Below are 12,500 nucleotides of genomic sequence, written 5' to 3'. Positions count from 1 at the left end.
AATAGCCACCCAGCTTCCTTCTGTATAAAAAGCTTCTACACTCGCTAGTTTCCCACTCACCACTCTCCAGAGCCTGCGCCGCCTGTCTTTCCATGTTCTCTATCTGCACACCTGATAAAGACCTTATAGGCACCTGGGACAGATTATACTTCGATGTGAAGGAGTTTGAAGCTACGGGTATCTCTACCAGTATTTATAGTTTAATCTTTTACTTCTTAATCACGGAATGAAAATTTACCGTCAGTTAAAGATGTCAAACTGTCACAAACATCCAGAATTGAAATTTGGCTTCTCTAAGGTAAATTTGATTAGGCAAAAATGTGCTGGAAAATGTTAACAATCATCACATATTGGGGAGAGAGGGTTGTCAGCTCTGAAATTTCCACTTTTATTACTGTGTTTCCCTGAACATAAGACCTACCCGGAACATAAGCCCTAGCATGATTTTTCAGGAGGACATCCCCTGAATGTAAGCCCTAATGCATCTTTTGGAGCAAACTTTAAGATAAGACCTGGTCTTATTTTCGGGGAAACACGGTAGAACTTGGGATCTGCCACTCTCAACCCCCTGCTCTGTCTAAAGCAGCACAGGCCACTCGCCACATGTAACTAGTGAACACTGAAAGTGTGGCTAGATCAAATTCAGATGTAAATGTAACATGTAACAATTTTGAAGACTTGGTAGAAAATATCTCTATATTGATTACATGTTGAGATAATATTTGGGATCTACTGGGTTAATATTAATTTGTTTTACTTTTTAATGTGGCTACTAGAACATTTAAAATCACCCATGTATATGGCTTGCATTTTATTTCTATGGGACAATGCACATCTAGACGCACAGACCACCCCTCCCTCCCAAGCATTTGGACCTGCAGTCAAGCTCCCCTGCACAGGTGCTCATGCACTACATACACTGTTCTGGCAATGTTGGGAGGGTTGGAAACCAACTGTGAACCACAGACAGAAATGCAACACTTTCAGAATTTTTTTAAAAAAAGGAAAGGTGTAAAAAGAAAATTGTTATTAGTCTGTCAGAATTGACATTTACAAGAATAACGGAGGGAAGTTTGTGGAAAAGAAGAAACAGGTCAACCTTCCTGGAAGACAGTTTGTTAATAAACATCAAAAGCCTTAAGTTGCATAACCTCTGTAGCCTAGAAATTTAACTTTCTTGCAATTAAGGAATAATTGGGCAAAAGCACAAATATCTAATTGCATGATTAAAATTAAGTTAATTTAATGTTCAACAATAGTAGATAGGTTAAATATGTTAGAATATAAAACAGAAAGATATTCAAGAAGGGAAATGGGAAAGCTGGTTATGAGTCAGTATCTATGGAATGAACTAAAAAGAATGTAAATTTGTATATAAGTAGAATGACATGATACTGGAAAAACATCCACCATAATGTTAACAGTGATTACGTCTGGGTGGTGGAATAGGTGTTGTCGTGCAGGGCAGCCTGCAGGGCCTCTAGTCCCACTCCTCACATAAGAACGCAGGATATGGCTAGGCCAAAAAGGAACACCCACGGAGCCATAGGTAGGGGAGTGTGGGGACAGAGCCAGGAGTGCAGTTTCCAAGCTCTCGGCCTCACGTGGAAAGGTGCTGGCTCAGGTAATAAATGGCCATCAACTGTGATTGGATGGCTGTCAGCTGTGGCTTGTTGGCCATCAGCTGTAACCAGTGAGCCATTGGACACTAATATAACTGCCATAACTACACTAGCAGAAAAATGGGGGCTAGCAAGAAGATGGTGGCTGAGCCTGCAAGCGGCGCAGTGAGGGTTGCAAACAGTGTGACTCCTGCTCCCTGTGTCTCCAACCCGGCTGGAGAATATGCTAGTATGACTCCCCTACCTATGGCCCCATGGGGGTTCCTTTTTGTCCTCACTGTATCCTGCGTTCTTATGTGGGGAGCGGGAGGAGAGACCCCGCAGGCTGCCCCACACAACAGGGAGTCATACCACTATAGTCTCACTGGTGACACTATAGTCTCACTGGAGGCTGGAGTCACACGACGTGCAACCTACTGTCCGCTTCTCTGCCTGCCAACGGACATACTAGACTCTCCACTGGACTCTCTACAACCAGCGCAGGCCGGGCAGTTATATCAGTGGCTAATTGGCTAACTGGTTACAGCTGACAATTAGCCACAGCTGATGGCCATCTACTACCGGAGCCAGCACCTTTCCACGTGAGGCCGAGAGCCTGGAAACTGCTCTCTGGGACTCTGTCCCCACAGGTGTGGAGTTTTGTGTTCTTTTTTTTTTTTTTTTTTTTGGGGGGGGGCGGGGAATATCGGGGAACAGTGTGTTTTTCCAGGACCCATCAGCTCCATGTCACGTTGTTTTCAATCTAGTTGTGGGGGGTGCAGCTCACTGGCCCATGTGGGAATCCAACCGGTGTCCTTGGTGTTAGGAGCACTGGGCTCTAACCACAGAGCTACCGGCTGCCCTGCTGTGGTTTTTTTAACTTGCTTACTGGTATTTTTGTGCAATGAGCACATGTTATGTAATGACACTTTTCTGATGAGTCTGAAAACTAGATTACGCAGTGATAGCCACCATTTGTGGAGTGTATACTGTGTACGGAGGCACCCTGCTAAGTAAGCATTGTGCTATTTTGCATTGTGGCGTTCGGTTTTTAAAAGGCAGGCACCTTCTGGACTTCAATGGGGATGCTGGCCAAGAGGGCCGCTTATTATCTCGCAACTGCAATGATTGGACAGTCAGGTAAACAAACGGCAATTGCCATGACAAACAGAAACGATGCCAAAGCCAACATTTTCGCATGAGTCGGCGGAGCAATAAATCCTGCGGAGCCGACCGCAGATGGCACAACTCTCGCTACTGCACCGCTCAGAGGCTGGGACCTCGCGCAGGAGTAAGTACTTTTCGTTTATTTACCGACTTTGGCTGGCAACGCGTTGTTTAAACCGCGAGAGGCGATGGGGACCGCATTCCCAGAAGCTCCAAATGCACCTCCCGCGCCGCGCTCCCCGCCTCCCTTTGCGGAGAAACACAGGTGTCCCACGTGGCTCCCACCCCCGGCGCCCCTCTTGCGGGCCTGCAGCGCCCCCTGGCCCGAGCCGCGCCCATTCGCGCCAGTAGAGCCAACTCGGCTCCGGGGTCCCACCGTGCGCACCTCGCCACGCGGGTCCCGGGAAGTCAGAGCCCAGAGTTGATTGAGCCCCGCAGGAGCCGGCGAGTCCCGGGCCTCGCTAGCGGCCTCGGAAGAAGAGCCTGTTACTTAGTCGCCCTCCCAGAAGTGGAGCCGGCTGGGCCCCCAGCCCTCCCGGCCCCGAGCGCGGAGACCGTGCGGCCCCGCGTGGACCGGCGGCGTTGCGGGCTTTGTTCGGCATTGTTTGCACTTACCTGAGCGCGGTCGCGAGGCCCGCGCGTCTCTCGGGGCCGTCGGTGTCTCCGGGAAGAGTGCACCTGGCGCACGCCTCCTCGGGGCTCCCCGCCCGCAGCCCCGGACGAGCCAGCCAGTCTTGGGAAGGGGGCGCGCGGCAGGCCTCAGAGCTGCCCCTCTCTTGGGTCCCAGGCACTGGAGCGCTGAGTGCAGGGGCGCGGACCGCAGGTAAGAGGAGAGGGACTCGATGGCTGTGGGTGGAGGAAGGAACCACGTATTAAACCCGAGCTGCTTGGCGAGCTAACCCAGCGGCCGCAAAAAGGGCTTGTCTTCTGAATGAAGGCTTTGGGGACATGCCCAAGGCCCATCTGCCTTTTACAGAGCATCTGCAGGTGTTACGGTTACTCCTGCGCAGCTTTCCCAGGCAGCTGAGTGCCTCCAGCGAAATGTCTGCAAGCAGAGTCCGAGAGGGGTCCGCTGCCCTGACAGATTCGCCCTTGGGCGATTGGGAAGTCCAGGGGATTTGTTCTCTGTGGTGATTTCACGTGGTGGAGACCCAGCACACACATGCACACGCGCGCACACACAGACAAATACACACACCTGACCCAGCCCTTCCTGCACTTCTGTGCAGGGGAGGGCCCGGCCACCTGCTGGAACAGTAAAAGCGAGGGTCTCAAGACTCGAACCTTTGAAACTTACTAGGGGGCATTATTAAAAAACTTGGTGGACATCCAGTTAGAAGAGAAGGGAGGAAGGCACCTTGCTGCCCTTTCATTGTGAAACCAGTGGCTGTCCAGCTGAGGGGACTTTCAGTGGGGTCACCATGCAGTGTGTGTGGTGTCTTGGAACTGAATAATTAGAACCTACAATTTTCAAACTGTGGGGTCCTTTAATTAAACACAAAAACCCTAGAACCTCTAAGTGTTTGATAAATTGAGGTCTAAAAATTCAAGCTCTGTTTGGCTTTCAGTGTGATATATTAAGAAATGTGCATTTATTGAAAAAAGAGTCAGAAAAGTCAGAGGTAGCACGGCAGTTGGCGAAGGCAGTGGCAGGTGGTGGTTCATTTGTAAGTGCTGCCCACCTTCCGTGGCTGTAGCCATTCTCTTCTTATGGCTGATGGGGGTACAAAGTGCCACTGGGCTGCCCTTCAGGTGGAATATGGCCCTTACTCTTCTTTTGTAGAAATCCAGCTCAGAGCCATCTCTCAACCATGTAAGAATTTCCCAGACTAGGACCCCAGGAAAATCCCAGGGGGAGAGGGGGATTCCTTTCTTCATCATACCTGTCTGTCTGACTGAAAACCGTCAATGACATTTTTCTTCAAATCTGGTTTTGGGTCTGCCATCCAGAGTTTAAAGTAGCTACAGGCATACCTTGTTCTATTGTGCTTCACAGTTGTGCTTTTTACAAATTAAAGGCGAGATCCTCCACCAGCAAAAAGATTGCAACTTGCTTTATTGTGGGGGGCTGGAACAGAACCTGCAGCATCTCCAAGATATGCCTGTTTTTTCCTCCTCCCCTCAATAGGCTTGGCTCCTCTGGCATGAATCATAGTCAGATGCCTATGTGTTTACAGATGAGAAAACTGAGACTTCGGGTGGAAGACTGCCTGAAGGTGAATGGGAGAGCCTACCAGGAACCTGGACTCCTGGGTTTTTAATGAGCTTCATAAATGGCACAGTCATTAATGGCAAGTGATGACATTGGGGATAAATTACTGGTGAGAATGTAAAAGCCTTTTGTTAAGAACGCCCCCACCCGGTGTGCATCTTAAAGAGCATTTTCATGGCTTCCCAACACCTGGGCGGGTGCTGGGCACAGGCCAGATGCTTAGTGGTTTTTGTTGAATAAGTGAAATTTCATATAATTTTATCAGTGGGTCAGTTGCACTAGGAGGTGTCTTAGAACAGTGGTCCTCAAACTTTTGTACTTCACAGATCAGTAAAAGTTTTTTAATTGGGAGGACTGTAACAGAATGCCTAATGTTTAATTTTATCCCACAAGGATATTAAAAAAAAAAAATCCCTGCCATCCTCTACAAGGCTACTGGAGGTCTCTTGGAGACTACACAAGGGAGCCTCTACCTGTGCAGCACCCGTGCGTCAGTGTCACCCCAAGCCAGCTCCCCGAACACTGAATACAGCTGCATACACTTGAAGTCCTTCCTTTAGTGTACCCTTTCATCTTCTAAGCAGCTCCAGACTGCTTTTTCTTCCTCTTCCACCTGCAAAATTCCCTGCCGGGCTTCCCGGAATATGAGGTCCGACAAGTAAGCTCGTGAACTTTGTTGCAATCATGTTGCTAACCTTCTTTGATATCAGAGGGATTACTCATTATGACTTTGTACCAACTGGACAGTTAACCAAGTTTACTCTTTGGAAGTGCTGAAAAGGCTGTGTGAAAAAGTAAGATGGTCTGAATTTTTTGCCAACAATTCATGGCTCTTGCATCACGACAATGCACCAGCTCACATGGCACTGTCTGTGGGGGAGTTTTTAGCCAGTAAACAAATCACTGTATTAGAACACCCTCCCTACTCACCTGATCTGGCCCCCAATGACTTCTTTCTTTACCTGAAGATAAAGGAAATATTGAAAGGAGGACATTTTGATGACATTCAGGACATCAAGGGTAATATGATGACATCTCTGATGGCCATTCTAGAAAAAGAGTTCCACAATTGCTTTGAAGGGTGGACTAGGCGCTGGTGTCGGTGTATATCTTCCCAAGGGGAGTACTTCGAAGGTGACCATTGTGATATTCAGCAATGAGGTAGTTATGTAGCACTTTTTCTAGGATGAGTTCGTGAACTTAATTGTCTGACCTCGTATGAGTACTACCCTTGATCCCTCACTTCCTTTCCTGATCCCGAGTCCCTTCTCTGAAACTGGATTTCCCTGATCTCCATTTAGGAAACTTTGTCCTGGCCCAGGGGGCTCTTGCCAACCTTTCCAGGTCAATAGGATGGGTCATTGCACCCCAGTTTTTGAGAGAAAGAAATTGAGAAACTGAAGTAAAGGAATTTACTGGAGAGGCTCATGCTCAGGTCTCCTGATGTCCGATTAGTGCTCTTTCCGCGTCATCTGTGTACTGCACGCTTCTTGTCATGGCCAAGCTCTGCCATCAAAAGACCTGGGCCTTGAATCCAAGCTTGTGCTTTACTAGCTCTGTGATGTCAGACCCCAATTTCTCCAAGACCATTTTCATGTATAAAAATGGAAATGATCATGTCTGCCCTATAGGGTTATGAGGATTGTTAAATTAATAAGTGTAATCTTTTATCGCACATTTAGAAAGTATCTTGCCAATGGGAGGGGTGCTCACACATTATTTCATCGGATCTTTACAACACCGCGTGAGTTTATGAAACTGAGTTTCTCCTCATTTGACAGGTGAATAAACCGAGGGATGGGAAGTTGTTGCTTGCAGTCACCCAGCTGGTTACAAGCAGAGCTGGACTGCAGTTCGGTGTCTGGGCTCCCTGTCCTGTGTGTGTGCTTCCCAAAGTCCCAAGGAGTGACTTTGGGTCTTGTACAACTTCAAAGATTTTCGAGTATCATCAAACATCAAAATCTCTCGGCTAAACATGTCTCGTAGCAGATGTGGTGGGTGTGGGAGGCCCTGTCTGCCCAGTTTTCTCCCCAACCATCCAGGGAATTGTTTGTCTCTTGGTGCTGACTCTGGTTGTCAGACCGTTGGGTTCTCACAATTTGTGATTCTCTTAGGGGGACCAAGGCTTTTCCGGGGCAGCTTTGAAAATGCTGTCCCTGACTCATCAAACTAGAAACGTGTTGTCCACTTCCCTGGATTCTGGGCCTGTGCCAAGTGTTTTGCCAAATGAACAAGAAAGATAATTATTATAGCAAAAGACACCAAGAACTTCCTGGCCGGAGACTTCTACCTCCAATTTTAGTCTTCCTGTTCAGGCATTGACTGTTCTTTAAAGGGCTCAGGTTTCCATCCCACTGACTGAGAGGAAGGAGGCTGCCAAGGGCGAATGTAATATTAGGGGTTGAAATTGCGTTTTCTAAGGAGGTGGAAGTGGTTTCCTCTTTCACCCTGCACTCCTTTCATTTCTGATCATAAAGGAGAAGGCAGGCATTGTCCTGTAAACCTGCCTTTAGCTATCGCCAGTCCGGCCCTTCTTTTTCAAAAGTAGCCTTGTTTGGGCCTGGGTTTCTTCCTGTGTCGTGGGATATGTAATCCCAGAGTGCAATGTTTTGTGGTGCCCTGCAGCAAACCCCAGTCTCCTGCTGTCCCAAATGCCCCCAGGGCTGTGTGGAACCAGGATTTGAAGACAACAATTAGATGAGAAGATTGGGGGGTAGGGGGGATCTAGTGCATGTGGGCACGTTTCAAAAGCCAAGGAAGAATACCTGGAAGTAGCATGAATAGTGGAACAGAAAGGAACAAATGTGATGAGCGAGGCATTTGTGATGGAAAAGGCTTGACAAGGTATACCTGGGGTGAATGGTCTGTTTCTGCCCCTGGGTTGCAGGCTACTCCTGACTACTTTGTAAAAGAATGCAGAAAGCTCTGGAAATCTTCTCATGTGCTCCAGTGTGGGAATTGCTGGCAGGTTATTAGCTGGGTGGAAAACTGCCAAACGGCAGGATCCTGGGTGGTTGACTTTTAATTATACTTCTGTCCTCCATCCTGATTCCCCAGAATCAAGAAGGTGACGGATTGAACTGATCACTGGGCTGGCAGAATGGAGTCCCGTCTACTTATTAGCTAGGTAACCCCGGGCCAAAACACTTAACTTCTCCATGCCTCAGTTTTCTCATCTGTAAAAGGGGGATAATACCTTCACTGGCTGGCTGTGCGGATTAGGAGAGAGAAAAACATGTCTGGAGCCCGGCTCCAGGCACACCATCAATGCTCACTACTACGTACCTGGGGATGGTAGTAGCTGTTGATTTTTACTATGGACTTCATCCTTTTACAAACATTTACGGAGATAAGGTTGTATTTAAAGTGTCGGATTAGTATTTCAAGGAAGTTTTGATGTGTGAGGAGGGGGTAATAAACTGAACATTTGAAATGATTGGGTGGGAACAGATACTAAGGAGTACTGTCCATCCTTCATCAACATTGAAATAGCATTCGTTGCGTTTATCTTGGTATACAGAAAGAATGCAGAGAGTGCCGTGAGCACAGAGATTCATCTGAAGTGTCCCATCTGTGTTTAGTTTACCCAGCAGGCTCCTGTCTTACCTACTGTGTGTCAGACACACTCAGCAGGGGCCCCAGCGGAGACAAGACTGCAGTCCCTTGTCCCTGAAGCATTTGCCACCTGGCAGGCAAGATAAACATAGGCAGTTCTAGTGTGGGCTGTGTGACAATAGGGGTTGTGTTAGGGGACAGGGGCGGGAGGTGCTGTTGAGGTCCCACAGCGAGCACCATCTTCTCCAAACGCGAGGAGGCGTTTGATGTCTTGTGTTGATGTCAGGTTGCCAACATACATTTTGTTTTAATTAGCAGAACCTTAGGAGACTCTGGAAAAAAACATTCACCTGGGCAAGCAGGGGCACATAATAGAGCGAGATGAAGCTGCTTCGGTTTATTTCATAGCGGAGGGAGGAGGCCCATGTTTACTGAGCGGTAGGCGACAGGAACCTTCTGTACGTTTTTTCACCTTGTCCTCATGGCAGCCTGGGGAGGCTGCTAGAATCCTGGTTTTATACAAAATTAATAGGCCTGAGCCTCAGGGTCTTGCATGTGCCCAAGGTCAGAAACTGTGACCCCAGAAACCATCCTGAACTTAAGGACGAGACAGCACTGAGAAGTCCTTTACCTCTGCCCTGCCTTGTCCCTCATCCCCAGGCCTTGCCCCTGGTGGCAGGTGGGGACTTGTCCTGCTTCTGTTGTGTGGAGTAAGAGGAAAGACAGTGTGTCCTTGGGGGAAAGACAAATCCCTTATTGTCGTGAGCCAGGCTGCAGGCTAGCAGGAAGAGTGGGACGCTCAGCCCCTCCAGTGTCCGCTCTGTCTAGCTTTGTCCCCTGGATCGTGTCTGGGGAGCTCCTGACTTCCCCACTCTTTCAATGTTAAATCCCTGATTTTCACCTAGATTAGGTAAAGGTATGAGCCTCTTAGTCATTTGAAGCACAAAGACTCTCCGCTGGTTGGGACATTTCATTTAGTTTGTTTCAGAAGTGTTTTGAAATCCAACGAGCTGAATATACAGTGGAGTAAGGTCTGACCACCGTAGGTCCACGACAGAGGGGAGATCAAAGGGGCTGTTTAAAACCAGAAGACACCTTAGCAGCGTCGGGTACAACCTCCTTGTTTTGTGAGTGAGGAACCACCGCCCCCCTCAGGGTCACACTGCACACGGGATGAGAAATGGGGGCTTCTGGATTCAGGGTGCAGGCGGTCTGCCACCACAGGGCCACGTACAGATGTGGGTGGAGTTCTGAGTGCTGGCTCAAGGGCCCTGAGCTGACCTCGGCTCCAGAAGTGGCATGGTTAGGGGACAGTGCATTGGATTAGGAGCTGGAAACTTGAGCTGTGTGACTGTCCAGGACCCCTCCCCTCTGAGCCTCAGTGACCTCCCTTTCATCTCCGAGGTGTGTATGGCACATTCACTCTGAGTCTCCTCTTTCACATCATACTGTGATCCTCTCATTCCCCAGCCCCGTGAGAGCGGGGATGCAGGTCCCTGGGGTAAGCACTGACTCACCATAACACATCCCTCCTGTTGGTTCATCTTTCCAGCAGTTCCAAGTAAGGTCTGGCCATAGCACCTGCATGAACATGAGTTGGGGCACTTGGAACTTTTCTGAAGAACCTACATTTCCAGGGGTGGACTGCTTCTCAAGGCCGCCATTGCTCTCAGGCTGCACAGCACATCCTCTCTGGATTTGCAGTTTTGCTCTTGCGGCGGGGAGGTGTGTTTTGAATGCCCTTGCAGAGGTGGTGGAGTGAGGGTTTGTCCGAGAATTGGTTGTAGTGCAGGTTGAGTCAAGGCACTTGGGCGCATTGCTAGAGACGGCTTCCTGCCCTGTTGTTTTGGAGAACTGGCGCCCCCCGGTGGAGGTGGGGAGGTCGGAAGGCCCGGGATACAGAAACGATCTGGCGCTGGGCTTTGTAGTCCGTGGTCTTAGGTGCAGGAGAAGAGCGCGTACTTGAGATGCCCAGTGGGCTGCATCAGGTTGAAGTGAGTCCCCCGCTGCAGGCTGCAGCCGTGTGTGCCACACGCAGTGACTGGGCACTTCTTTCCCTACCCTCGTCTCTAGAACCTGGGCTTCCCCTGCACCCCGGCAGTGTTTCCCTTTCCGTATCACTGCCAGGGGATCTCTCTTCAGAGTTCTCTCTTCCGTGAGTGTCAGTGTTATTTGTTTAATGGAAGGAAACGTTGGTAAGACCCACGTGTGGCATTGCCTCACTCTTCCAAGTCTTTTCTTCCTGGGCAAGTTTCATGCAGAAAAACTGTACGGTGAGATCTTCAATGTATTGGATTCCAAAGGGCAAAAAATAGAACTTCTGGAACCTCTTACCAAGATATTTTCTTAAATAGTTTCCTGTTAAATTATCCTGGGGGTGGAAGGGGGGGGCAAAGTCTAAATTTCAGTTCTTGTGGTACAGGTGCACTAGCTGAAACCAAACATTGTCTGAACCATGATGCATTTCCTGGGCCTCACAACTAACATTAGAAGTAAACCTCAGGTGTGTGCCCTTATAGAATCAAAGTTACAGCCATAGTTTCTTAGTGAAAGTGCTCGCTCTCCACGCTAATACTTCCTTCAAATATTAAATAATCAGGCTCCATGGAACTGAATGGTATTCATACTGCAAGCATTACTAGGCAATAAAAAGCTTAAAAAAAAAAAAACCCACAACTTTTATTTCTTCCTCAGCCACATTGCTGTTTACAAATAATTTAGAAAGTACAGGCTTGGTGACCTTGCTAAGTTTCATGAAAAGAAGATATTGAAATCAAATCTTCAACCTGTTAGAATCTAACTGCTCATGAAGAAATGGAGACGCCGAGAGGGATGGGATTTCCCCAAGGTCATAGTCTGTGCCATAGTCATTCCCCAAGGTGGCTAGTCTGTGCCCAGAACGAGCTAAGACCCTCAATTCTGGACCTAGAGCTCCTTGCCCAAGTCTGTGAGGGAATTGAGGGTTTGAGAGGCAGATGTCTGCAGAAAATGTTAGACTGTGCTTATAACCCAAGTCATTGCAGTAGGTCTCCAATGTCTTTTGAGAATTGGGTCTTTTCCAGGCTACTGTATATTATGGTGAGGACGGGCCTCTAGGGTCATATTTGTGCCCTGGAAAAGGTTGAGGAATCGTCATCTTGTTTGAGGGTGTGACCTGGGTTCACAGAGCTCATTGCTGTGTTTTATTTTTTGTTGTTGTTGTTGTCTTGGCCCTATAGTCACATCAACATGCCCTCTGTCCTGTGGCTGGAAGCCATCTGCATTTTCCTGTTTGCTGGAGGTAAGTTTTTGTGGTGGAGGTAGGTGTTGCGGGGTTGGTTGGCCTCACATCCTGTCAGTTTTCACTTCTAAAGGTCTCTCGAGTGCATTTTTGTCTCTTCAAATCCACGGCCACTGGCCTAGTCTAAACTCCATCACCTCATGCTTAGACCACTCCAGTAGCCTCCAGACGGGTCTACCTGGTTCTCCTCCAGCCGATTCTTCACCCAGCAGCCATTGCCAAATGCAAATCTGATCATGTCTGGACCCCTCTCCACTTCCACCCCCTGCCTGAAACTTAAAGAATGTCCCATTGCTCTTCAGAGGCCCTGCCTAATCTGACCTCATAGCCACGTTTCGTTCACTGGGGCCCCCTCCCTTTAACCTTTGTGCTGCAGTCCACACTTCTTCTAGTCTTGCCCAGTACCCTTGCTGCCTCCCACCCTAGGAATTCTCAATTATGGTGGCCCCTCTGCCGGATCACCACCTTACCCCCACACTGTGACCCTGGTAAACTCCTACTCATCCTTCAGGACCCAGCACACCTCCTCCTGAACCCCAGATCATGTCAGAGCCCCCTATTAAAACCTCTTATAGTCCTGGTCCCTCTGCTGTGTAGCACTTAACACAGAGATGAGTTTATTTCTGTGTGATTTTTTTTAAATTAGTGTCCGTCTTCTCCATCTTCTTTACTAGATCTAAGCTCC

At 48.5% G+C, this 12,500-nt stretch overlaps 1 protein-coding gene across 3 annotated transcripts in view; it reads left to right on the top strand.

Annotated features, from left to right (window-relative positions):
* Positions 1-2,486: 2,486 nt before the first annotated feature.
* Positions 2,487-12,500, top strand: part of VWA2 (von Willebrand factor A domain containing 2) — a 44,984-nt gene continuing 34,970 nt past the window's right edge. The window contains exons 1-3 of one of the 3 annotated variants that reach the window (XM_033131335.1): positions 2,487-2,892; positions 10,088-10,260; positions 11,754-11,815. In XM_033131335.1, coding sequence (XP_032987226.1) covers positions 2,800-2,892; positions 10,088-10,260; positions 11,754-11,815 — 328 coding nt within the window. In that variant the 5' untranslated portion in view covers positions 2,487-2,799. Of the gene's footprint in view, positions 2,893-3,056; positions 3,592-10,087; positions 10,261-11,753; positions 11,816-12,500 lie in introns of those variants that run through there. The other 2 variants (XM_033131336.1, XM_033131337.1) reach the window with 2 other exon arrangements.

The sequence above is a fragment of the Rhinolophus ferrumequinum genome, chromosome 16, assembly GCF_004115265.2.
Source record: "Rhinolophus ferrumequinum isolate MPI-CBG mRhiFer1 chromosome 16, mRhiFer1_v1.p, whole genome shotgun sequence".
NCBI lineage: Eukaryota > Metazoa > Chordata > Mammalia > Chiroptera > Rhinolophidae > Rhinolophus > Rhinolophus ferrumequinum.
The sequence above is the reverse complement of the archived record's forward strand: the minus strand, read 5'-3'. Positions and strand labels throughout refer to the sequence as shown.